The following is a 27,717-nucleotide window of genomic DNA, read 5'->3' on the forward strand; positions in this document are numbered from 1 at the left end:
CCCAAGGGAGCCTGAGACCAGGGAGCTCTTGGATACCTCCAGGAAGGATCTTATCACCTTTTAGTTTTAAGGGCTGTGGGAAAACCCAGGAGAACACACTGTGAAAGCTGTTAGACAAGACTCCACCAAAGAGGGCCCAAGGAGTCACCCATCAGATGGCATCACACAAAACCAACCACACCACGTGTCTGCCAGCAAAAGGAGCCTCTGCAGCTGCCTCTTCTGTAGCTGCTGCATGTTCTCATGCTCCACGGCCAAGGTGGAACAGAGATTCCAGAAGATTTTCAACACAAGGAAGATGTTGATAAAGATGCTTATGAGGAACCCAGCAATGAGAGGAGGTCAGCCTGCAGATGAGGCCACAGAGCTGCTAAAAGACTGGATCTGCCCGAGCCAGTGGCCAGCCTGGAGAGGGGCTGGGGATGTTACAACGTGGCTGTGCAGCTCCCAGAACCCAAACCAGCCTCCTCCCCCAGAAGGACCAGCTCTCAGGAGCTCCTCTGAGGTTCTCCAGCACGTCAGACCACGTGAGCATGATCTAAGTGTCCACTCTGCACCCACTGTCCCCCAGAGCTTCTGCACTGCTGCACAGTTTCATGTGAGGAGCTGCTCCTAGGAGAAGAGCCAGGAGATCTTTGTTTCTGCTGCACACAGAGAGGAGGAGTGTGGCTGAAGGTCAGGTGGGAACACCTAACAGGAGCTCAGATCCTGAAAGGTGTCTGCAAGGCCAACTACAAAGACTGGGAGGGCAGCACTCCTTCAAGGAACAGATCTCAGTGCACTTTCTCAATCTGCTGGTAAACAGATGGGTAAACATGGGCCTTTGCCTACAGATCAAAGTAGGAAACTTCTACATCCCCACTGTCCAAAAGGAGATAAAATGGCTAAAAAAGGACTGTAGCCTTCACTAAAACAGGAGGGTGCATATCTTTATGCCACAGATTTCCCCCTGCAAAGCTATGGAAGATAACTCCAAGTGGCTCAAACTATCCTGCCTATATTCAGCCACTGTGGCTACACAGATTTCTGGGTTATGGGGCTGATTAGGAGACTATTATATAATATCATTATCATAAAGTCAACCCACAGGTCTAAATCTGAATTGAGTTGCCTGCCTGAGGGCAGGGTAGCTAAGACATCATCTAGACCAACAGAGATCTGTGGTTCTACCCACACATCAGTGTCTGCAGCCACCAGAGAGACATTAGGGTGTCCCAGGCCTCCACATGGGGCTGGCAGATATGACCCAGACCTACAAGAGATGGTTTCTCTCCAGAGAAATAGCTGGGGGACAACTCAGGGCATCTCCAGCCCCAAATCAGCCAGTCCAGAAGGGAGCAGCTCTGCAGTTACCACCTTCTGGCTTCTGACACTTGGAGCTTGGCCAACAAAGAACCCAGAGCAAGACTTCTAATTGTTGGAGGCATCCCATTTAAGCAGATTTAGAGGATGTAGCTTGCCAGCCACCCAACTGTGAAAAGCAGCAGCTGCTGATGGTCCTGAGGTGAGAACAATCCTTGGGGCTCTCCACAGCAAAGCCAGGTGCTCCACAGCACTGACCTGCACGAGAAATCTAAGGGGACCAAGGCAGATCATCTCCTCCCAGAGAGGAATTCACAGGGTGAGATCACACTGTGCCTAAAAGAGTGGCTTTAAGAAAATAAATATTAATATTTCTCATTTAAGGAATCAGAACGTGGGGGATTTTACACCCAGCAGCTACAAAAGGCAGAGGGGACATTAAAAGGCTCATGCTACCTCCTTTCATTACTGACTAAAAGGCTCTCTACACTCAGTAGAGAAAAAGCTGCCTCAGAATTCATCACAGAGCACCAGGTGAGGTGTGGAAGACCTGCCATGCCTTATGGTTTTCTACAAACTAACAAGTTTTGGGGGGCAGCAAGTGGAACAGGTCATGTTGTGTGATGGGGGCTCCAAGAGCAGGTTTTCTTCCCATGGTTCTGAGCTGAGAGGCCACCTCTGGGCTCATGCACAGAATGTCCACTGCAAGCCAAGCCCTGGGAGGCTCTCTCTGAAGTTCTCCAGGGTTAGATAACCCAGTGGGCTGAGCTCACACTGCTGAAGAGCCTGATGGACAGTGACCAGGTGCAGTATCAGCTGGAACAGCAACTGCAGCACATGCCAATGACCCAGTGCCAACATATTTCCATCCTGGGAGCAAGACAGGAACACCCAACACATGCAAACAACAATAACAGTGAGAGAGACTGAGAAAGAAGAGGGTGAGTGCACTCCAATCAACCAGACTAAGAAAAAACCCAAAGAACCAAATTCCCACTGATGAATCAAGGTGTTCTTTTTCAAGAAGAGCTGCAACAAATGAGGTTGTTTAAATGCTCTGGGAAACCTCAGCACTGGAACAACTTGGCCTGAGGGAGAAGAGCCTCCTGCTATGCCTGTGTGGGGCAGCAGTTGGCTTCTGAGGGCAGGAGGAAAGAAGATGTTGCAACACAACGTGGGGACACCCAACACCACTGGGAACAAACAGCTCAGGAGGCAGGAGCTGCCCAGAGTCCAGCACTCTCTGATTCATCTGCTTCTCTGCAGGGGAGCCACAGGTTCATCATGTGTGTGTCCCCCTGGGCTGGGCACTGGGGAGGCTGCACCTCAAATCCTGGGGTCAGTTTTGGGCCCCTCACTTCCAGAAGGACCTTGAGGGGCTGGAGCGTGGCCAGAGAAGGGCAACGGAGCTGCTGGGGAAGGGTCTAGAGCCCAAGTGTGGGGAGGAGCAGCTGAGGGAGCTGGGGGTGCTGAGCCTGGAGCAAAGGAGGCTCAGGGGAGACCTTCTGGCTCTGCACAGCTCCTGACAGGAGCCTGGAACAAGGCTGAGGTTGGTCTCTTCCCCCAAGGAACAAGTGGTAAAATGAGAGGAAACAGCTTCAAGTTGTACCAGGGGAGGTTTAGTTTGGACATGAGGGAAAATGTCTTCCCTCAAAGGGTTGTGGAGGCCTGTCCCAGGCTGCCCAGGGCAGTGGTGGAGTCCCCACCCCTGGAGGGGTTTCCAAGCCATGAAGATGTGATGTGAGGGACACGGGGCAGTGGTGGACTTGGCAGTGCTGGGTTAACAAGTGGACTCTATGCTCCAAAAGGTCTCTTCCAACCAAAATTATTCTATAATTCTCTGATCATCCAACAGACACAAAACATCAAACAACCTGAAGCAAGGATTCAGTTTTGGTTGCTCTATTAGAGTTTCTGCAGCCAGTGTCTACCCTACAATTTCTGAAGAGAGCACTAGAGTCTAAAACCTCCTTCCACCAGCTGTGCAGGTCATCCCCAGCTTCCAGTACCTCCAGATCATAGAATCACAGAACCATTTTGGTTAGAAAAGACCTTTAAAATCAACCAGTCCAACCTTAAACTCAGCACTGCCAAGTCCACCACTAAACCATGTCCTCCATGGTCTGTAAGCACAGGGGAAAGCTACACTGGTGAAGGCAAATTCTGGTTAACTGGAGGTCTATGGACCAGAGGTAAGGCTGGAAACCCTCTGGGTGTTGAGATCAAGATATAAATAGCTTAATCACAGGGTCCATCTCTAGAATGGCATAAAATACATCTAATCTAAGAGGATGCTGCTCTTATAATTGCTTATAAATCTGTATAAATCCAAAATCCTTACTTCAGCTGCCAAAGAGCCAACCACTGCTTGTGTCAGCATTGTTACCTTACACTTGTGCTCACACAGTGCCCCTATCAGAGGATCTCAAAGACCTCCAAAGACAGAAAAAACCCTTTCCTTGAGGTGTGCCCCCTCTAGAGAAGTGACTGCAGGTAAACTGAGGCCCAGTGTGTTCAAGGATTACTGCTTGTAGTGATTTCATCTTGGATTTTCTTGGTGTAACACTCCTAAGATCTGTCTTGCTCTGACTGCTGCCTTTAATGTGATGTGTGCTCACTAAATGTGAAATCTGGGAAGTCCAGGAAGGTTTAGGTGAGGTAACAAAACACAGGAACTCTCAAGATCAATGGATTCTTCAAAACTGGGGCCAATGAGATTTCTGTGCAGCCTCATGTTGAATGGAAGTCAGGGGTGGGATTCAACCACCACATCTCCACTGATCTAAACAGGTCCAACTCTAGAAGAGCTGTGCTGCTTCCCACAGCCCAGATCAGTCCTCAGGAGCACCGAGTCCAACACCTCCAGCTGCTGAAGAGTTCCTTGTGCCTAAACAAAGCCAGAGGATGTGGAATCCTCGAGCCCTTCTGCCCACCACTTCCTGAGCTGGTTATCAGCCCCCCTGTATAAATAGCTCTCAGGCACACCCAAGCAGGAGGTGGAAGCACACGCACAGCCCACACAAAGGGACAGAAAATGCCAAAGAACTAACAATTACCTCCGTGTGTTTCCTTCCTGGTGGTTATTCAACACCCCAGCCCCACGCTCCCCCTCTTCTCCACCCCCCAGAGCGAGCAGAGCGTGGCTGACCTGTGAATTTCCGTAGCATTTCCGTGCAGGTTTCTGCCACGGTTTCATCGTCGCACTTCTCCATGATTAAAGCCTCTTCTCCACAGATCCAGCCACTCAGGACGTGGCCGTACCTCTCTGGGGGGTAGAGTACATCAAAGCTGCAGATCTTCTTGTACCACAGCTCCTCGGGGTAAGTCAAGCTCTCGCTCTCTGCCTCGTCCTCCCAGACAAACTGGATGCTGTTGCACTCGGAGCTCCAGAAAGGCTCCTCGAACTCCAGGAAGATCTTGTCAGTGGTGTTGATTCCCAGCTTCTCGATGGCCATCACCTTCTCCTCGGGCAAGCGGGGATGGAACAGGCTCTCGTGGCGTTTCTTCAAGACTCCCAGGGACACGGTCACGATGACGTGGTCAGCCGGGATGAACTCGCAGTCCTCGCACTCCACGAAGACGTCGGAGCCCTTGTCCTCCTCGGGGAGGTCGCTGTTGTGGTCAGCCACCCTCTCGATCTCCTTGCTGACCGACTGGTTCCAGTGGATGCACTTGACGGGCTTGCGCAGCTGAATGACGGACTCGGGAATGGAGCGGGCCAAAATCTCCACGATTTTAATGAACCCGCAAGGAATGATGTGGTGAGCCCCAGGGATTTCGGTCCATTCCCCAAATTCACTGAGCGAGACTTCATCCATGCTGTGGGAGCTGCTCTCACAGCTCTCTACCTGAGGAGAAGCAACACAAAAGCACCAATGCCACACCAGCGACTCGTTTTGCCGCGGCACAGCGCTGCGAGGACACCGAGGGGCCGCACGGGCTGGGAGGCCTGAGTCCCACCCCAAACCTGAACTGCTAGAACTTCTCAAGAAGTGTTTGGCCAGAGGACTGGACAAAAGAACAGCCTGCCCAGGGAGGTGGTGGAGTCCCCATCCCTGGAGGGATTTAAAAGATGTGTAGATGTGGTGGTGAGAGCCATGGTTTAGTGGTGGCCTTGGCCGTGCTGGGTTAATGGGTTGGGCTCAATGATCTTAAAGGTCTTTTCCAACCAAAGGGACTCTATGATTCAATGATCCTATGATCAAATCAATCCTCAGCCTTCCTTCCAACCAGAGAAACCATTCTGTCATGGCAACAAGCTGCATCGGCCACAGTTGGATCATCCAGAGTTCAGAGGGGATGTCTTCACTTCTGCATGATTCTGGCTTAGAGTTCTGACTGCTTTCTATCACTTAAAACCCACTTCACTGGCCAGGGACTGGCTGCTTGGCACTCCTACAGCAGAAGCTGGAGCTGTCTTTATCAGATGCTCTTTCCAATGCTAATAAATGTTCCCAGGAGGAGCCTTGAAAATCGTTTGGCAGCCACTTCTGCTGTCTGCAGCTTTCAACGTGCTGTCAGTCAGCAAGCTAACAGTCTGCCAGAGGTGAGAGGACCCAGCACAGGAGGAACTGAAGGAGACAGAAAAGGGAAATGCCAAGATGTGGGACATTTGTGTCTGATTCACTCCATGTGGTTATCCAAGCTCAGATTTGGGACCTGTTGGTTAATGTTTGCAGGGGTCTTAGGCACAGTTGTGGCTCCCAGCAGTCCCTGGAACAAAGGCAGGACATCTGGGCTGTCCTGTGACAAGTTTCTAATGACAACACTGATGCATGGGACACAGTGATCTTAAAACCTTCAGATCACCAGAGTCACAGTGCACTGCACACTAATTCTTCAAGCATTTTAGGCAAAGGGAACATGACAATTCCTTGCCTCCCCCTGTGGCAAATTTTCCAGCCCTCTCCATGCCTCACTGGCCGTGTTTAGAAGCTGGGCAATCCTAGACCCTCTCCCTGTGGAGCATCCTGGTGCCAGGCAGGAATCTCTGTGCTGGGCTAAGAGGTCAAGCAAACAAGTCAAAGTGGTACTAAGAAGTGGCTGTATGGGCAGAGAGGTGGTTGCCCCTTCCTGGTCACCACCCAACGGCTCCAGTGAGGACCAAGCAGGCACGGCTGCTGGGCTAGGTCACCAGGTCTTGAAGAAGACCTGTCCTCTGAGCCTACTGCTGTGCCACTCCATGATGTGGCAGAGCAAGCACCCTCCAGCACTCAGCCAGGCTCAGTTCTGCTGGCCCCCCACACAAACCCTGCACCCTGGGCCACACAACAGGCCCCTCACCCTGCCTGGATGATCCACCAGGACACTCCATGTTCTGAAGACAACGAACAGTGATGGCTGTTTGATTCTTTCAGCCATGAAGGAAACACACCAGGGAGAAAACCAGGCAACTACCAAGACTCTACCTGAGACAGCAGCTAATCCCCACTCTCTCAGCAACTACTCTGATGTGATAGGCTTAAGTAGCAGAAGCTTTGTTGCTCTCAGGTATTTACACATGAGAAGGGATTTGCAAGACTTACCACGGGCTGTGGCAACCTGTAGCAACCACGGAAGTAACCACCAGGAAACAGAGAGCTGTATCAAATGACTAACATTGTCCTCAGGGGGGACTGTATGTGGGTAACACAACAAATAACTGGTCTTTATGTGGGAGCTGTGAGACAGCTGGTGATACAAGCTCTTGGGTTAGGACACTGAGTTGTCAGAATATCGCTCAGGATGCCTGGGTTCAAATCTCAGCTTTAGCACAGATCTCCTGTGAGACTCTTCAGGGTTTTATTTCTCTGTGTTTCATCTTCCCACCTGTAAATTAAGTCCTCATCTCACACAGAACTCATTTAGGGCCAAAGCATCAAGGAGATAAAAAGAACTAGGGAAGCCATGAAGAAGCATTTGGTTATAAGAACCACCTTTGATTTTCTTGCTTTACCTTCAAAATCCTTTCTAGGGCTTTCTTCAGGAAAACACTATTATCAAAGTTACATTTCTTCTGACCTCCAAGATACAGACAGAAGCAAAAAGGGGTAAAAGACCCTGAGGCAGCACCATGAGATCCCCCATGAAAAGAACACCCCAAACCCCCACGATGTGCACACACACCTTGAGGTACTGCTGGATCATGGCTAGCTTCAGCCTCTTGATGGCCTCTGTGTCATCCGGGTCGGCCTTGACGCGCTTGCGCACGACGTCCCGCGTGAAGACGCCCACGCTGTTCTGGCTCTCGGCGTTGACAGGTTTACCTCGTTGGAAGAACTCCTGAGTCAGGTTATAGACCTGCCAGAGGTGGGACAGAAGGATGGACAACGTGAGTCGTGGCAGAACCTGAGCCCCAAGCTGGTTGCTTTCTCCTTCGTCCAAGCCCCGCACGTTTCGATCACCTCTCGCCAGCCCTAGAGACCAGCTCTGGCAGTTGAGTGTCCACTCCGTTGGTTCACCACTGGACCATTGTCCACCCTTCTGTGCTGGTTAGAAAGCAGGAAGCAACACTTCCCTCCAGGCAAAGAGAACTCACCTGCAACAGCCTGGTAATTATTAAGTCATTAAGTCACAATTAACTTACTCTTAAGTTATTGTTTTGTTGGAGCGTGTCCATTCTACCACTTGCAGAAGACCACGTGAGGCTGTCCTGCCATATTCAGGAGCTCAAGCCTGTTGTTCAACCAGCTGTCTAGATGCTGTAGCTGGGTCAGGCAAGCACAGGCTGTAGAGCAACTCTACAGAGCATGCCCAGCTTTGCTACCCCCAAAATTTCCAGAAATTGGTGACATTTCTGGCTCTGCCCAACTTGGCCTCCAGTCTCCATCCAAAGTCTACAGGGAGTGAACTCAAGCAGCAGGAGCCACGTGCATCCTCACTTCTGACAACAAGGCACCAGCTCTTCTCCCACTGTGATGTCTCAGCTGCAATCTCTGCAGTCTCTGGATCTAAAACCCTTCTCAGGTCACAGGGCTCAGATCTTTGACTGCTCCAAGCTGGAACCAGCCCTTCCACCCTCTCTGCCATTCTCATTGTTTAGCAACAATGCCAAGGAATCCACCAGGGTGGGGGAATTCAGTTTCATACTGAAGTTCTCTGTTGTGCCCTGAAAATCATGAAGCAGCAAACACAGGCTAAGAAAAGGAACTTTGTATGCACACAAGCTTTACTTGTTGAGCACAAGACAGGATCTGTGGAAAACAATGACATCCATTGAGCTGGACCCACCATGAGAAGGACCCACCAGAAAAATCCCCTTCAAACAACTCATTCTTCTTGGAAGGAGATCTTCCTGACATTTTTTTAACCTCAGTTTTCCACTGTAAAAGCAGGAGAACGACCATCCATCCACCTTGGCCATCTGCTTGTGGCTGTCTGGAGGGATGTCCTTCTTTCTGGAATACTGCCAGAAGAGCCTGGAGTTGAATCACAGCCCTTCATTCCCATGGAAAAACTCCAAGGAATCTTTTAACACAGGAAAGCTTTTAAAAGATGCCTCCCAGAAGTGCAACTCATCCCATCTAAGATGTGTTTGTCCAGAATGAGTCACCTTCTCCTTTATATCATGCCACAGGGGTGCACGGTGCTCTTACAAGCAGAGAGGCAATATCCCTGCTTAGTGAGTTCTTCCTGTTCAAGACGCTTTGATTACAACTTATGACCCTTTTTTGGAGACAGATTATTCAGATATAGTGAGAAGTTCAACTCAAAAGTAAATGCCTGGTAGGAAGCTGGCAAAACTGTGGTGGCCTTTCCTTCAAAGCCTCCTAGAACTTCCCATTCTCTGTCAATATGGCTAATTCACCAGGTTTTGGGTTCTCTCCTCTCCAGTTCTCCCCAGAAGCTTGATTTTCTCTTGGGCTTGAGGAATAAAGTGAATCTGAGGAGGAAAAACAGAGGGATGATGAAGAAAGATGAGGAAAAATGCACACCAGTGGTAAGAGTGAGAGACAGCAGGTCTGTGAGTGAATAGAGGAAGGTGAGTAAGAGGAAGGTGAGTAGATACAGATAAGTAAGGGATGAGGAGGAAACTGAAGAAGAAAATGAATGAAGAATAAAAAAAGAGGGAAAATAAATTATAAATCAGAGAAGAAAAACGAGAGGAATTGGTGAAGGCAGAACAGAAGTGCAGACACTGACTGGGACGCAGCCTTTCCAGGGAGAATTCCAGAGAAGAAAGGTGGAGAGCAATGCCCTAGATACAAAAGGAAGGCTTCCAGCAGAGGAAAGCAACTCCGACCTCCAGTGCCAAAAGCTCTCTGGCAGTTCCAACATCCCACAGTTCTCAGGTCCTCTGATTTCTGAGGCCCAAACCACTTGCAGCAAGCACAAGCTGCACAGACCTTGCGTCAGCAAAACGCCGCTCAGCTTTCATAAGCTGATTGCACACCATAAGCAGATAAGGCATTCACAAGACAAGCAAAGCTGTGCTAAAACCCAGCTGCCATGTGGCCAAAAGGACAAGTGAGCCATGGGGCTGTTTTCATTAACCATTGTACTCTTCTTTGCCCAACAGAGGGAAGAGAGAAATGCACAGTCTCTGTGCTGTAAACATCAAGTGAAGTCCTTCCCATATATGTCATCCCATCAGCAGGTAAATATCATCAGCACCAGGTTTTGTTCTTTTTTTTCTCAGAATAATGGTATTTCCTTGCTTTTCTCTTCCTAGGGGTGCTGAACCATTTGATGGAGAACAGAAGGTAAAGCTGCTGTAGGCAAGAAGTAAGAAGAGAAACAACAGCAAGTCCTACATTAAGAGAAACATCATAGTGAAAGCACCAAAAGATGCTCAAAATATATTCTTCAATACTCAAATGCAGCAAACACATCCCAAACACATCCCCTAGATGACCTTTGGAGGTCCCTTCCAGCCCAGACATTCTATGATTCTATAAGAAACTATGGAAAAGGTTTACAAGTCCCATTTAAGGAAGGTTTCTAATGAAGGAGGAGGAGAACTGTACTGTTTGGAGTTGGGGTCACCAAGGCTTTCCTTCCCCAGGAGGGAAACCACTCATTGTAACAGAGAATCATCATGCCCCTGGGACAGCCTCTGCAGAACATCTCACTTGTGAGATGTGAAAACACATTCCCCTTCATTCATTTCATCATGATGTGAAGGCAGAAGGGTTCCTGAGACAGTTCACGTGGGCTTCAGCCCAAAGATCCTGGTGAAAAGTAGCATCAAGAACAACCTGAAAGATTCTGATTTTCTAGTTAACCCTACAAAGCATCTGCCCATCCAAACTGAGAGCTCCATGCCCAGCAGTAAGGGGAGTTACACCAGAGACAGTCCAGACTCATCTTCCTTTTCTATTTTCCCAGACCTGATACAAGCAGGAAGGAAAAACCAAAATAGCTCAGACAGCATCAGCTCCCAGCTCCTACCAGTGCCAAACTCACATCCCAGCACCACCACCCAATCATTTCTCACTCCAAAGCTCCTCTGGGTTTGGGCAGGACCATGAGCCCTAGGAGCCTGTGAGCAAGAACCATCTGCAGAAGCAAAAGATGCAGATTGTGTTCAGCTCTGGGGACCCCAACATAGGACATGGACCTGCTGGAGCAGGGCCAGAGGAGGCCACGGAGATGATGCAAGGGCTGGAACTCTTCTGCTGGGAGGACAGGCTGGGAGAGTTGGGGTCGTTCAGCCTGGAGAAGAGGAGGCTCCATGGAGACCTTCTGGTGGCCTTTCAGTACTTCAAGGGGGCCTACAGGAGAGCTGGGGAGGGATTCTTTATCAGGGAGTGGAGTGATGGGGTGAGGGTTCACAGTTTCAAACTGAAACAGGGTAGATTTAGATTAGATGTAAGGGAGAAATTCTTCACTGTGAGGCTGGAAGATGCTGGGACAGGTTGCCCAGAGAAGTTGTGGATGCCCCACCACTGAATGTGTTCCAGGCCAGCCTGGGTGGGTTTTTGAACAACCTTCTCTAGTGGGACACCCCCATGGCTGGGCAGGTTGGGACTAAATGGTCTTTACCAAACCACTCTAGGATTCTAACACCTCAGGTGACTATTCAATCTAAGCAGATTTCCTCCCCTGATTCTGAGGGTTTACAAACAACCCTGCAGGGAAATGGGGCTGAAGGCCAGAAACTAAAAGGAGTTAATCAAACGACCAGAATGCTAAAAAGGCTTCACTTCAGCTTCTGTCTTCTGTCTTCTTACTGACCAGCCTCAGGGCATCCCACAACCAGGGTCTCTGCAGAGAATGTGGGTCCCATCAGGGACGTCCTCTGTCCCCTACACGTGTTTACCCCATACGTGCTCCTCCACCACAGGAAGAGGCAGCCTCTTAGGAAGAACAAATCTAAATAAAGAACCTCCTCAGCTCTGAAGAGGGCCAGGAAAGCACATCCCAATCCACGCTCCTTCCTGCCGGCGCCGCCGCCGACCCGCGGCATTGTCTTTGTCTCACTTGGCTTAAAAACTCCAGTGACTTAATCCCTGGTCAGTGAAAACAAACCCCAACGGAGATAGGTCCACCAGGCCAGACATCTGCCAGGGCAATAGAGGGGCAGGGAGGGAACGGTGACTCTGGGTGGCCCTTTGCTCCTGCTTTCTATGATAAGGCAAGGCAAGGCGCTGGAGATTAATTGGGGATGGCAGGAAGCCCAGCACGGGGTGAGGGGGAGAAGGGTGGAAAACTTGGTCGTTCTTTGGCTGCATCCCTCCCCCAGAAGCTGTGCAGCACACAGGAGAAAGCTGACAGATAACAAGGTCATTAATTAGCTGCTTGTTCAAGGGAGGGTTCCTGTGAAGTAAGTCTTCAGGGACCAGTCCTTACTGAAAAGCTCAAGTAAAACCAGGCACGTTTTCTCCATCAGGCTGGCTGATGGACTGTGAAATTCTTGGCCAGGAAAAGCAGTGGGATTTTTCACCTCCATTTAACTTGTCCACTTCCCTCCCACCACCTCCCTCATACCTGGGAGGTGGCCTTAAATACCTCCCTGGAGAAAGAAATGAGAACTCAGCAGGGACAGAGAAGCTGCTCTGAGATGACCTGCCCCTTGTCACACCACCCAGCAGGTACACGCAGACACTGACCCTGCAGCCATTGCCCTCAAAGGTCACACTCCTGTCACTGGTCTTTGAGGGTCATGCAGATGTGATGTAAGCAGACAGAGTCCCCCAGACCCAGAACTCCCCCAGCTAGCCACAAAAATAATGGACCACAACAATGACCCGAGGGGGGAACCCCTCTGCTGGGAGGTCAGAAGGAGAGAGTTGGGCTGGGGCAGCCTGGAGAAGAGAAGGCTCCAGGGAGACCTTCTAGGGGCCTGCCAGGACTTAAAGGGGTCTGTTAGAAAACTGGGACAGACTTTTTAGCTAGGCCTGTTGTGACAGCACAAGGGGTGATGGTTTTAAACTAAAAGAAGATGAATTCAGACTCAATATAAGGAAGAATTTTTCTTCACAGAGGGTGGTGAATTGTTGGCCCAAGTTGCCCAGAGAGGTGGTCGCTGCCCCATCCCTGGAACCCTCCCAGGGGAGGTCGGCCAGGGCTCGCAGCAAGCTGCTCTAGTTGCTGATGTCCCTGATCAGTGCAGGGGGTTGGACCAGATGACCTCTAAAGGTCCCTTTCAACCCAGATCATTCTGTGGTTCTAGCTGGAGTGGAGAGGAAGGTGGGAAGATTATGAATATGTGGCATGGAGATATGAGATGGGGATGTGGTGCTGAGGGACATGGTTTAGTGGTGACCTGGCAGTGCTGGGTTAATGGTTGGACTCAATGATCTCAAAGGTCTTTTCCAACAGAAATGATTCTGTGATTCTCACAAAACATCCCATGGCAACACGTGGTTGGAAATCCAGGTAGCTGCTCCACAGCACCAGAGACCTTCCTTGCAGGCACTGCTCAGAATTTCCTCGTGTTCTCATGGAGAAGGATTTCCATCAACCTGGTCACAAGCTTGTGATAGATCTTGACTGTCTTTAATGCAGTGCAGCAGGTTCTCCAGCTCTGAGCCTCTCATAGGGACCTTTCTGCTCCAGCAATGAAGAGCTGAGCAGTCTTACTGCAGGCTTTCTCCTAACCAAATAAAGGCTTCTGTGAGGCACCCCTACAGCTATTAAAAAACCAGGCTCCTGCAAACAAAAAGCAGCAAAACTCGTATTGACGTGGAAGAAGCCAGCCAAAAAAGATTGGACAAGTGCCTGGAAAAAGTGGAAGGACTTTCCAAAGGAACTAGCGAGGCAAAGCTCCGGAGGTGCTGGGGTGCCTTGTCTTCACACCAGGAAAACTCAGCACACAGAGGAGAGACCTCACCAGCTTCAGGGACTCCACATACCCCGGTGAAACCCTCCAACCAGACCCTCTGCTTGGTGTCCAGCTGAGCAGGCAAGTGAGGCTGGTGAGGTGCAGAGCTGGAGGCACAAGTTGGAGCCCAAGGCCACGGGAGCAGCTGCAGGGAAGGGAGGGCAGAGTGTGGGTGCCCAGGAAGGGAGCTGGCTCTGCAGGGAGGCCAGGCATTGAAACTGTGACAAATTGAGCCCCGTTCATTCAGGACTACATTTTCCACTGCTAATGCCAGTGCTCTGTCCCTCAGCAGGCTTTGCATCCGTCGTATTGATGGCTGATGGAGAAGAGGCAGCCTGAGAGATGAGGGTGGGATTGCTAAGGCTCTGAGAAGGGTCAGGGAGCTCCCAGGAGACAGAGGAGGAGCCTGACCTCAAGATCTGGTGATCTGTAAGAGGGCTTTTTATCCTGGACAACTTCAGGACTTTTTAACAAAACCTCTCAAAAAACCTGCCTCCTCTAAAAACCCAAAGAAAACAAACCAGAGATGCAGAACTGAAGACCAAATTCCCACTGCTCCTCCCCAGCACCCATTTCATCACCAGTTAAAGCCAGAGAGCCTTGGCCAGTCAGGATGAAAAAAAAGATGGAAAAGACTCTAGTGAAAATAAAATAATAATAATAAAAAACACACTAGGAGAGTGGGGGACTCAACAAAACACAAACAGAAACACACCAGGGAGACTCAGCAGGTGTGAAGAGAAACATGAATGGGCTGACAAGGGAGGCATCATCCCTGGAGAGGTTCAAAAAACAAGTAGATGCAGCACTTGAGGCTATGGTTTAGTGCTTAGGGAAATGCTGGGATGAAGGTTGGACTTGATGATCCTACAGGTCCTTTCCAAGGATTCCCTGCACCTTATGCCAGAGGGAAAGGTCCCCAAAGCCACCTGCCTGCTGCACGTGCTCCCAAGTGCCCACCCTCAGGGGCACCTCTGTTCCACCCAGTCTTTTCTAACTGGAGATTTTCAGGAGATCATGTTGACCACCACAATTCCCACTCTTCCTACACAGCACAGGGAAGGAACCCTCAGTCAGCTCTCCAGTCCAACACCCCAAAGAGGCTGGGACACGAAGCTCAACAAAACCAGGAGCTGCCTCTGCAAGAAATTCCAGCACATTTAGAAAGAAAACAGAGCAAGTACCTCCCCAGAAGAGGAATCAGAGGTTGGTTGATACCCTCATCTTGGCATAAGCTGCCCCTTACCTCTGTTTTATCACAGAGGGTGGTTGTGGCCATTTTTACAATGCATAAATTTCAAAGCCTTTTCTGTCTCCTAGTGATAAGGATATCCTGTGGCAACGATCAGCTAATTATGTGTTGGGTAAAGAAGATTAAGTTTTAATGTGGTGTTCTCTCATGTTGCTGGCTGCCCCTTTTCTCTGGCTTTCAAAGAAATTACCAAATTAATCATTTCTAAAACACTAGCACCTTGATCCAGCCTTTATGAGACTGGCTGTGTCTCAAAGCTAAGCAGCTCTCAGCTTTGTATTCTCCTCTCATTTCAGAGCCTGCCTGTCTCTGGCAGCCTCCCTTTGCTGGAGATTTTTCCTCTGATCTTTGAGACAGGATGAGCACTGAGCACTGGGTGCAGTTTGGCAGTGTTCCAGTGACATAAATAATGCTGCTCACTGCAGTATTGCCACTCACTCCCTCTCTCTATTCTAGTCTTAGTTGCTGTTAATCTTGCTCCACACCTCACCTTCCTTTTTGCCTGGCTGCCTCAGGTTCTGTTTTCAATCCAGGAAGATGAAAAAGTTGTTCAGATTAATTATCTCCACCTACATTGGCCCAAGAAGAATTCTCTCCCTGCCACCAGTTGCTAAGTTCCTTCCATAATGAGGTTTCTTTGAAACTCATAGAACTATAGAATGGTTTGGGTTGGAATGGAACTTTAGAGGCCATCTAGTCCAACCCCCTGCAGGGAGCAGGGACATCCCCAGCTAGAGCAGGTTGCTCAGAGCCCTGGCCAACCTCACCTGGGATGGTTCCAGGGATGGGGCAGTGACCACCTCTCTGGGCAGCCTGGGCCAGGGGCTCACCACCCTCAGAGTGAAGAATTTCTTCCTCACCTCTAATCTAAATCTCCTTTCTTCTACTTTAGAACCATCACCCCTTGTGCTGTCACAACAGGTGCTGCTAAAAAGATTGTCCCAGCTTTTCTTGGTGGCTTCCTAATTGCCCAGGGCCATATTTTTAAACATAAAGTGTTGAAGAGTAACCTGAGTCTACAGTGTGTTTAGCCAAACATCAGCTGCTGGTGAAGTTCACTGTCAAGATGAAAATCAGGAAGTTTTAGGCATGACTACAGCCTGATGAAAAACCTAATAAGGTTTCCTCCATTTTATATAACCCACGGAGAGATGACATTACTTGGAGGACTAGACACACAGCACTGACCCGCCCCTTAATGTTCTTCCTAAGTGGCATTAAAATTAGGTGGGGAATAATTCCACTAAACTTCATTCTGCATCTGTCCTGTGTTTGGGGTTTTTTTTTCTGTCACATACTGTGGCCCCCTCTACACTGAAGTGATGAAGACGTCACTGACAATTGAGCAGAAGTTAAAATTACCTTAAAACAAAATCCAGGATGGTCTGAGTCGACCAGAAAAGAGGCTCCTTTCTTTCTAACACAAGAAAACTTGTGATTCCTACAACGTTGCTCTGACCTGGGCATACTACCCAGCATGCCATGGTATTTCTAACATCAATAAAACGTCACGGGGCTACAATATTTAGCTGGTTGTTGCTAAGGTTTTAGGTTCTACTTTGTTTAGTAACCTGATCTCTCTGTTAGCCTTTCAATTAAGTAGCAACTTTCTAGAGTAAACGACTGGATCTCTCCAGTGATAGTTGCTGGGAGTGATTAAATTGATGACAAAGGTGGAAGGATTGTTCTTCCTAACAACAGTGAGTTAATCCCACATCAGGGACGACCCAGGTGTAGTTACACAGATGAGAGCAAACTAGAGGTTGATTTATTGCAAGGAAATTAAAGACATTACTGGTTTTCTACCTCTGTCCAGTACCCAGAAGGTTCTAACTGTCGAGGGACCCCAGTGGTTCAGGTAAATCTACAGCCTGACACAGCAGCTGGATACCAACCTCGTTGTATAAATCACTGAATTCTTCAACCACATCTTTCGGGATCCTCTGCCCGTTGTTGGTGAGATGATAAGCCACCCCATTCTTGGAGTACAGACTGATCCGTCCAACACTCCTCTCACCATCAGTAGTCTCTTCAAGTAAACCATTGTCTTCTGCTAGATGATAGACTGGGTTTCCATGTGAACCATGAATCCACGTAGCTCCCAGTTCAAAAGTGGCGTGCCCTGCAGGAGAGCAAACCAAGCAGAGTAGTTACAGCAGCTCAGCCTTCTGACATCATCTCACGCTCAGCCCTAAAGAACATGGACGTCTGCAAAACCAGAACAACTGCTCAAGGACACCCCATGTCTCAACATCATTTCACACAGGCTGCTAGGGGTTGGAAGGGACCTTTAATGGTCATCTTGTCCAAGCCTGCTGCTACAGCAGGGTCAGCTAGAGCAGGTTGGCCAGAATCACATCCAGGTGAGTTTTGAAAGTCCCCAGAGAAGGAGACTCCACGATCTCTGAATCTCCACCCTCACAGAGAGGATTTTTCCTTACGTTTAGGTGGAACTTCCTGGGTTCCAGTTTGTGTTCTTTGTCCCTTATCCTGTCACTAGACACCACTGACAAGAGACTGGCCCCGTCCTCTTGACCTCCACCCTTTAGATATTTGTAAGGGAGTTTCCTCTGATACGCAAGAGCAAGGCCAATGTTCTTCAAACCAGTCCTCCAGGATACAAGTTTAGACAGAGGTAGAAGGATGGGAGCTTTCCAATACAGACACACCACAGGGACACAGCTCTGACACTTAAGGCAAAATTAAAGAAGGATTGTGCAGTCACCAGTCAGCACAGAACCACTGGAGTTGGAAAGGACCTTTCAGATCATCATGTCCAAACGTTGACCTAACACTGACAAACCCACCCCTAACCCGTGTCCCTCACACCACATCTCCATGGCTTGGAAACCCCTCCAGGGGTGGGGACTCCACCACTGCCCTGGGCAGCCTGGGACAGCCCTGGGCAACCCTCAAGAAGAAGAAATTGTTCCTCATGTCCATCCTAAACCTCCCTTGGCACAACTCGAGGTCATTTCCTCTTGTCCTATGGCTTGTTGCCTGGGAGCAGAGCCCGCCCCCCCCCTGGCTCCAGGCTCCTGTCAGGAGCTGTGCAGAGCCAGAAGGTCTCCCCTGAGCCTCCTTTGCTCCAGGCTCAGCACCCCCAGCTCCCTCAGCTGCTCCTCCCCACACTTGGGCTCTAGACCCTTCCCCAGCTCCATTGTTCTTCTTTGGACAGAGTCCAGAACCTCAGTGTCTACATTCTATCCACATTAAATATGCTCAGACAGAACAACACTGCAGCACTCTGCTACAACACAGTTAACAGGTCAAAGCTCCAAATGCTGCTCTCCAGCTGAGACCCTGCCTACAAGGGAAGCTCCCAGTACCTCTGCTTTTCAAGCAGATAACCACCTCACCATGAAGGAGCATGCGGACTGCCCTTCAAAACACATATCCCAAGACCTGAGAGCACAGGCAGACAGAACGACACTGCAGCACTGTGCTACAACACAGTTAAGTTTAACAGGTCAAAGCTCCAAGAAATGCTGCTCTCCAGCTGAAACCCTGCCTACAAGAGAAGCTCCCAGTACCTCTGCTTTTCAAGCAGACAACCACCTCACCATGAAGGAGCATGCTGACTGCCCTTCAAAACACATATCCCAAGACCTGAGAGCACAGGCCTTCTCCATGCACCTAAACCAAAGCATGTGTTTCAGGCTGGGCAGCACCAAGTCACAAACGTGGGGATATTGAAGGGGCCACAACCTCCACCATGCTCCCAGCCCAGTGGAAACTATGGCCATACATCAAAAAAGTAGCCACATGGAATATCATCAACTACCAACAAATTAAAAACAGTCAGTCTTGCCTGCAATACTTAGAAACTATCTTCACTACCAAGCAGATAAGCAGATAAGTTACATGATAAACTGTATAAAAGTGTATAAGTAAATAACACCTTTTTAAACAGAGACAGCTCATTTGCTTTCAGGGCCTTAAAAGACATTAGTTTCAATATTAATCAACTCTGAATGAATCACCCAATACCACAGAAAAAAAGGTCTGCTTCTTATTCTGTGGCTGTAATTACTCAGGGCAGCAGAGGAGACCATCCCAGCAAGTTTCCAGAGGAATGCACAGATTGTGTATCAAGACTTCTCCACGTGCACAGGAACTCCCACATTCCCCTTTCCAGCCCTGACCACTCCTTGGGCAGCCTCTCGGGAAGTCTCTCTGGTGGATTCAGGTGTTACAGACCATGTAAAAGCCACAAACACCCAAACCCTCTGCCAGGGGCAGAATCATTGCATCATGGAAGCGTTTTGCTTGGAAAAGACCTTTCAGATCATCAAGTTCAACCATTCCCCAGCACTGCCAGGTCCCCACTGCCCCGTGTCCCTCACACCACATCTCCACAGCTTGGAAACCCCTCCAGGGGTGGGGACTCCACCACTGCCCTGGGCAGCCTGGCACAGCCCTGGACAAATCTTTTGATGAAGACATTTTTCCTCATGTCCAACCTAAACCTCCCCTGGTGCAGCTTGAGGCTGCTTCCTCTTATCCTGTCACTTGTTCCTGGGAGCAGAGCCCGACCCCCACCTCACTCCTTTCAGGGAAACATCGGGAGCCAGAAGGTTTCCCCTGAACCTCCTTTTCTGCAGGAGAAACCACCCCAGGTCCCTCAGACACTCCCCCCCAGACCTGTGTTCTTGACCCTTCCCCAGCTTTGTTGCCCTCCTCTGGCCACGCTCCAGCCTCTCAACATCCTTCTTGGAGTGAGGGGCCCAAAACTGACCCCAGGATTTGAGGTGTGGCCTCACCAGTGCCAAGCCCAGGGGCACAATCACTTCCCAGAGGATGAACCAAACATCTGAAAACACAGATTATTCCCCTGTGCTGAGTAACAACATACTCTATGCAGTTGTGGGGAAATCCTGTTCCCTGCAAGGCACAGCAGGGCTCAGTGAGTGGAAGGTTTAGGGGACAACCCTGAGAAGGTGCCACTGCAGCTCTGGTGAAGATTCAAATTAAATCTTTAAGTCAAGTGTGCAGACAGGGGAGTGGCCAGAGAAGTTTAACATTTAAATGCCATTTAGACAAGCAGATTAAAGGGGTTGTACCCAGAAGAACCATTTCTCTAACCGTTTTTTGTAAGCTTTAGCCAGTTCTGAGAAATGAGCAGGTCTTGCACGCCCCAGGTGCAATCTTGCTGCTCCAGGCAGTGTGGAAGAAGAAATGACAGCCCAGGACCATTGTGCCCCCTCACCCTCGTGCCAGAGAACAAGGAGGTTCTGAGTACACGCTGCTTCTGAAGATCTCACCACACAGCAGAGCTTCAAAATTGTCTGGCTAAAGGGCAGGTGAATCTGCAAAGCACACAAGGAGCCAGAACACGGACCCACCTCAGGAGATCTCAGTAACCCCAAACCCACACGGTGCAACCTGGACTGTTTACAGCAGGTGAGAAAAGATGGGGACAGTCTGCAGTTTTAAGAAAGGTATTAAAAGATGAAGACTTTGGATTCCAGCCCTCTGCTCTGCCACTTTACAGACAGCATGATTTCCACCAGACTGAAAAGCTGGCTCTTGTCTCTCATTAGTGCAGGAGGTAGATACCCAGCAAAGGTACAGACATGGGTGAAGCTGTCCGAAGGTGAGCAAACTGGTCTCAAAACCAGTACAACAAAACTATTTCACAGGTGCACTGGCAAAATAACACAGTGCTCCCTGAAGCTTTCAGGGCTTTTACCACTTCCCTCCACTCAGAGCTCTGCCAGTCTACAGACTGCATGATTTCCACCAGACTGGCTCTTGTCTCTCATTAGTGCAGGAGGTAGATACCCAGCAAAGGTAAAGACATGGGTGAAGTTGTCCAAAGGTGAGCAAACTAGTCTCAAAACCAGTACAACAAAACTATTCCACAGGTGCACTGGCAAAATAATACAGTGCTCCCTGAAGCTTTCAGGGCTTTTACCACTTCCCTCCACTCAGAGCCTCGATCCAGGATATTTTTAACGCAGCGTATGTGGAGTAAAGGACACACTTCCCATTCTGACCTCAATGCCAAGTCTCAGCAGAATGTAAAGTGCCCTTCTCAAAGCCTGGAGATTAGATTTGTCCAACTGCCTTTTCATTCATTTCCCTTCTGAAAGCTCATAGGACGCTGCTGTTTATTTACTTTGGTGAGTTTATTGAGTAAAATATAGTAAGTGATGCAAGCACCTGGCAAATAAAAAGAAAGGAGGGAAGCACCAGGCCAATGTTAATAAATACAGAGGGTGGGATCAGAAACAGAACTAGTTAATTGAAATCAGGAAAAGTAAAAGTGAAGAGCTTTTTGCCACCTGTGGAGAAGAGACTGGCAGTGCCCTTTGAGATATTCCATCTCTACCGTGCTGCAAAGGGCAACGTTTGCTCCAGCAGTTTTGCATTCAGAGATTTTATGAGTCCTTCCTTCCAATTGGCACGGGATTAAAATGTCCAATCTCTGCACCTTTATTACACACTGAGAAAGGAAACCACAGAGGTGGGAAAGCTGCAAATTGGGATGAAAGGACATGTTGAAGAGGTTTTTCCAGGAGCCTGATTCACAGCGGGTAGTGCCCTAGACACTGAATTAGCTCTAGGAAATAAAGAGGGCTGCTTGTGAAACAGAATAGCTTGGAGCTTGCCCCTTGGCAAGTGATGTAAGTCACTCGCAGACAGCCCTTCACTAGCCAAGGTTTAACCACTGCTCCTAGTCAAGAGTCAAGCTTGAAAGCTTCATATCACGGTCACTGAGTCACAGGAGGCTTCTCAGGGACCCATGACACAGAGCTCTTCCTCTACAGGTGAAGACGACCACCAAGGTCCTCACGTCACAGGAACACAGTTTTGGAGCAACCCTCCCTCCCAAAAGACACGTGAGATCACTCCAGTTCACCCACCCTCGTGAAAGGCTCCCCAAGCCTTACATTCCCCACACCACCAAACCTCAAACCACCCTCCAGCAGCGCATTTCCAGGCCCTGCCCAGGGAGGGGAAGGACAGGAGCTGGCCGAGGGGAGGCCTCCGTGGCCCAGCCCCAGCTCTCACCGAGTCTCACGCTCTGCACGCGGCCCCCGATGCGGTCGGTGGCCTCGAGGACAGTGACATCCGTGAAGCCGCTTTCCAGGAGCGCTCTGGCTGCCGACAGGCCCGCGAGCCCAGCGCCGATCACCACTATTCGAGGCTGTCGTTGTCTCCGCAGGCCGCTACTAAGAGGATCATCCGTGCTGTCTCCAGATATTTCACAACTTTGCATGCCGTCCAAGCTCGCTTTCTAAGGAACCTACAGGGGGGGAGGAAAAGGAAACAAGGGTGTTCAAGGAGCTCGGCTCAAACTTCTCCTCTGCGGTGAAAGATCCTGAGGAAGTCTAGAAGAAAAAGGCCAGCGGGAAAGAAGGAGAACTGGTGAACTAGGCCCGGCCTTCAGGATGGGGCAGTAAGGACAACCGGGGTCAAATTGGGATACGACAACATTTTGGGCTGGAGCACCCAGTACTGGGGTCTCCAGGAATCCCCACCCTCTTGCACCATGTGGATTTTCAAAGGATTTTCAAACTCCCATCTCTTTATATAACCACCCAAACTGGCAATTTGGTGGTAAAGACTTTAAAATGAAAAGAAAAAGAAAACCACGCGCCCGGTGCCAACAAGCTCCACAACAGAACCATGAACCCTCACTCTGCCTCTGTGGCAACCACAAAGCACAAGCTTCAGATCATGTCACTGCGGGACGAGGTAAAGAGGATTTAGCTCAAAGCATGGAGATCAGATCTCAAACCAGTCATTACAGGAATGGTAAGAGCAGAAAAATGTTTCAACTGATGAAGGACAACAAGGGCCAGCCGAAAAATTCCCAGCCCCTGGAGCCAACACTGTCCTGCCACATCAGGATCAGCCCCAGTCCTTGATGAAGAACATCAAACATCTTCTGTAATGAAGAGACATTCAGACCTGACTAGTCCAATCCCACCTCCACCCACCCAAGGCATCCCAATGCTCCTCCAAACAGCATCTTGTTTTCTTTGCAAACTCCTAGGAGCCATCTTTTTAACTATGTTAAGTTAAAAATTTAAAAACAAATTATGTTACATGATTTTTAACATGGTTCTCAGGTCCCATCCCCTTATTTTAGTACTTGGCCTGAGTCCCTGGCTAAGGTTAAACCTTAATCAGGGATCACCCATGTAGGATGTCTCCATACACAGGCATCAATGTCTCGTCATCTGGTTCTTGGTAGGTCCACCTGTCCTCAAGAGCATGAAGGAACAGGGTACAGACACCCAGGCCCCAGTAGCCCACACTTGGCCAGTGACAAAAACACTGTTTCTCTCTTGCATCAGCAGAAGACTCAAGACCCTTGCACTTGAGACCCTGTTGGACTATTGGAATATATGATCACATGTACTAATGAAGTACAAAGCAATAAAGGTTTCATTTGGAGAGTCCTTTTTTTCTCCAGAATCATAAAGTATTTACATGTGCTGCCCAAGCACCTCCTGCTCTCTGTAACAGGGGTGGCTCCGGGCTGTAGTCAGCAGTGACTCAAGCAGTGGTATAAAAAGCAAAGTGGTCCCACTGGAGCTCTTGACAACTGTTTAGAAAATGTTTAGTACCAACTGGAACCACTTCAGCTCAACCCACCCTACCTGGGCTCACCTGCAAGACAGATGAGGACAGATGCTGATTCATTTCTCCCGTGGACTTTCCTTATTTGGGACAGAAGTGGCTTGGGTTTGTTGGGGTTTTTTTATTTTATTTTATTTTATTTTAATCCACTCTGAAAGTGGATTTTCAGAAGGGGTTAAGATAAACAGGAACATGGTACTCCAGGTGTGGAGGGTCTCCCTCAGGAGTCAGTCAGGAACTGCTCCATGATGAGTAGGTTAAACCCTCACCAGTCAGAGGCTGGTATGAAAGATGATTCTCCTCAAAAGCTATCCCAAATCACAGAGATGAGGGAAAACATTCTAGTTAAAAATCCAATCAAAAAAAGGAAACACTACATTTCTCCATTTACCAGTGCAGAACAATGGGAAGGGGCTGGGCTTACCACAAAGAAATGATTTTTCCACCATCTCTTGAGGTTGAGTGACACCACTACCTTCTTGGCCCCTGTCAATCACTGGTCCTTTACCTCCTCTCCCAAGCATGTAAATTTATGGCTTTTAATCTAGCAAGACACAAAGTAAAATTTGTCTGGCCTCCTTTACAATGAGCCCTGAAGATCAGGACCTCTGTATTCAGAGCTTCATCCAAGTCCAGCCCTGGGACTTGATGGGCAAAGTGAAGTTATTAACTGGTGCATAACAACTGCCACAGCAAGTCACACTGGAGAGTCTGGGGCTGGTATAAGAGGAACATAATGAAAAACTTCTTTGCTGTGAGGGTGTCAGAGCCTGGAGCAGGCTGCACAGAGAGGTTGTGGAGTCTCCTCCTCTGGAGAGATTCCAAACCCACCAAACTATCCCCCAATCAAAACTGAGGCCATCCCCCAAAACTATGTCATTAGAAATACTGATCATCCATTCCATGTTCCCATTCATGTATGATTCTAGTCTTTTCTTCTTCAGGAAGAAATAAATCTTCATCTGGGTAGTTCTTCCTCTTTTTTAAGCTATTATAAACCCACAGCTGAAATAACTCTTACTAGAAATCTCTTCAGGATTAATTACGACACTCTACAACTCTCCACCTCTCGTCCAGTCTCCAGGGATTTTAAAACTTTGTAGTTTGGTTGCCACAGTGATGTCTTTTCTATCATCCACATCCTCTGGAAACAGAACTGGTTTAGCTCAGTCCTTTATGAGCAGCTCTCCTGTTCCCAGCTTCTGCAAGCTCATGTGGATTCTTCACATGAAAGCTTCAAGAAAACGTTTTCCCCTCCCTGTTCCAGCATTTTAATACTGGATTAGGTGACCTGTCTAGACAGATGAGAAAATAACAGGGTATTTTGTGTGTACAGAATCCTGATTTAGAAACCACCCTTAATTAGCTAACAATCTTTACCGTACGATGGGCAGGGGAAGGCAATTAAAACGTAGGAAGAGCTTGGGCTTTCCAACCAGGAGCCACGCTCTGCTGTGAAATGAGCAGATGATATAAACAGACAAATCCCCTCTACACCTCATTTCAGCATCCCTGACACACGGCCAGGCTCAGAAGTAAGACAAACACGTGAACCATGGTCCATTCTGTGCAACACTCCACCTGCAACACTTGCCAAGCCACGAGCCAGGGCTTGGACCCGTGGGTATTATGAGCTCCTCAGACACAAAGATAGTTTGGGTTTTTACTTCTTCTTGGTTGCCAACAAGGCTTGTTTCTTTTTTCTTTTAAATCACAGGGTAGGAAGCGTTAGTTGTTGGACTGTGGATCTCTCTGAGGCTACAATTTCACTTTGTGTCCATCGAAGACCACAAGTTGTACTAAATCACAGCTTGACTACCAGCAAAGTTCCCCCTGCTTTGTCTTGCTTACAGCTTTCCTGTGAGACAGCTAACAGGCACTGCTACCCACAAGAAAATAAAATTTAAAATAATATCTACGTGCCCATCTTCCTTCTGCCTTAAAAAGCCAGCTTTGATTCTCTCACCTCTTGTGCATCAAAGAAACTCATTCACAACCTTTTAATCACTTCTTGTTCCCTTTTCTCAGTCTCCATGGCCACTCTGTGCTCGCCTCCCTTGGTGCCACTGCTCCTTATTCATCCCTTCTCACTGCTGTCCAGCTGCTTCATGCCAAAAAATCCCTACAAACATCTCCTTCCAAAAAAAACCCAAAACTCCTGAGCTCAGCTGCTGTTTCCCAGCAGGCAAAACCTGCAAGAAGATATTCTCAAAGATGGGCATCATGCTAGCAACCCAGAATGATGAGTCTGCACTCCTGGCATTGGGACCATTCAGTCCTTGAGCTCCTCATCCCTTCACCTCTGCTGGTCTGTTGTGCACCCACCCCCTGACTGCTCCAGGGACACGACTCCCTCCATCAGTGGGGTGCACAGAGTGTGCCAGCAGGTCCAGGGAGGTTCTCCTCCCCAGCCACTCTGCCCTAAGGAAGCCACAGCTGGAATACCCCAGTTCCAGAGAGACAAGGAATGACTGGAGAGATTCCAGCAGAGGCTACAAAGGTGCTGAGGGGCCTGGAGCATCTCTGTGCCAGGCCAGGCTGAGAGCCCTGGGGCTGCTGAGCCTGGAGAAGACTCAGAGGGGATCTGATCAAGATCTGAAGGGTAGAGGTCAAGAGGAGGCCAGACTCTTGTCAGTGGTGCCCAGCGACAGGACAAAGGACAACGGGCACCAACTGGAACCCAGGAGGTTCCAGCTGAACTTCTAGGAGGAGAAACTTCTTTGGTGTGAGGGTGTCAGAGCCCTGGAGCAGCTGCCCAGAGAGGCTGTGGAGTCTCCTGCTCTGGAGAGATCCCAAACCCACCTGGCTGTGACCCTGGGCACCCTGCTGTGGGTGAGCTGCTGGAGCAGGGGTTGGATGAGATGATCTCCAGAGGTTCCTTCCAACCCCACTGTGCTGGGACTCTGTGATCTCACAGAGGAGCTTGATGAGCTGTCATCAGGACTCCACACCAGAGCTACCCCAGCAATACAGCATCATTTTGAACAGATTTTCATCCTTTCAGCAGAGATACATCCCTTTTAACAGAGTGCCTCCTACTTATTTAAGACACAATGGCCCCACAGACAATGGCAACCTAGAAATAGCACGGATGAAAATGTCACACCAGCCCTCTCCACCTTTATCTCAGCAGCAGGAGCAACGAAGTTCAGAGGTACGTTCACTTCATGATTTTTCTCTCATTTTGCCAGTAAAACCTGGCAGGTGACAAGGAAGAAGCCAGAGCACTGAGGTAGCTCACAACTCCACTCCTCACTACAACAATACTCGCTGACCAGGCTATTCCTCTAGGAGCCTTAAGAAAAAGGTCACCGAGGCTCTGACAATTTAAAAATACAAAACCAAAATAAACAAACCCATTTCTCAAGGAAATCTGCTATTCTTAGCCCAGATACTCTCTGGTAGTACTGTCCTAGCTGTGACGACACAAAGGCTTTGGCAAGGCAATGTGCTGGAAACAAGGCTTGCGTGCTTAAAAGCTTGTCTAGTGGTTGGTTGGGTTATTTTGGTTTGTTTATTTTTTTCCACCAGGAGTGGTTAGTCTTTAAAAAAAATTGACCTTCCTCTCCCTTCAGACTTCATATCACACAGAAAGAGAGACTTAGAGCAGATAGAAGGAAGAAATTCTTCACTGTGAGGGTGGTGAGACACTGGAACAGGTTGCCCAGGGAAGCTGTGGATGCTCCATCACTGGAGGTGTTCAAGGTCAGGTTGGATGGGGCTTGGAGCAACCTGCTCTAGTGAGAGGTGTCCCTGCACATGGCAGGGGGTTGGAACTAGATGATCTTTAAGGTCCCTTCCAACCCATTCTATGATTCTACTCACAAGCCATAGCTGGGAGGTCCCAGCATACCACAGACCACAATCATGGTCACCCCAGGGGGGACTCATCTCACCCTGTCTCAATTGCAATGGTGGGTCCAACTTGCATGTGCTGTCACCTTTCTGGTGGCAGAGAGGAGGAGTAATCCATTCCACTGATCTTTGGCATAGCTATCTTAGGATGGACAAGCTGAAGGGAAGCTCACAGACCAGTTTAAAACAACCACCTCACCATTCTGAGGCCTCCAACTACAGCAGCTCAGTTTGGATCTGGAGTGACCTCAACACCTCCACTACCCCCATGCACAATGGTATCACAGCAGGCTTCATGCCTTCAAGCTGGAAGTAAACTAGAAAATGCACTCTGGGAGAGCCCAAGTGCATCCCAGCCACTCAGGGGCTTTCAGTATTATTATTATTCGTTAGTCCAGGGGGCCAAGAAGGCCACCAGCATCCTGGCCTGGAGCAGCACTACTGTGGCCCGTCGGAGCAGGGCACGGAT

At 49.1% G+C, this 27,717-nt stretch overlaps 1 protein-coding gene across 2 annotated transcripts in view; it reads right to left on the minus strand.

Moving 5' to 3' along the window:
• SMOX (spermine oxidase) overlaps positions 1-22,050 on the minus strand; it is a 25,334-nt gene extending 3,284 nt beyond the window's left edge. The window contains exons 1-5 of one of the 2 annotated variants that reach the window (XM_008942592.1): positions 21,816-22,050; positions 16,694-16,920; positions 7,408-7,581; positions 4,936-5,150; positions 4,451-4,824 (exon numbers count right to left, since the gene is read on the minus strand). In XM_008942592.1, the coding sequence (XP_008940840.1) occupies positions 4,451-4,824; positions 4,936-5,150; positions 7,408-7,581; positions 16,694-16,920; positions 21,816-22,023 (1,198 nt within the window). In that variant the 5' untranslated portion in view covers positions 22,024-22,050. Of the gene's footprint in view, positions 1-4,450; positions 5,151-7,407; positions 7,582-16,693; positions 16,921-21,815 lie in introns of both variants that reach the window. The other variant, XM_008942591.1, reaches the window with a different exon arrangement.
• Between the last annotated feature and the right edge of the window lie 5,667 nt (positions 22,051-27,717).

The sequence above is a fragment of the Merops nubicus genome, unplaced genomic scaffold (assembly GCF_000691845.1).
Source record: "Merops nubicus isolate BGI_N331 unplaced genomic scaffold, ASM69184v1 scaffold9826, whole genome shotgun sequence".
Classification (NCBI taxonomy): domain Eukaryota; kingdom Metazoa; phylum Chordata; class Aves; order Coraciiformes; family Meropidae; genus Merops; species Merops nubicus.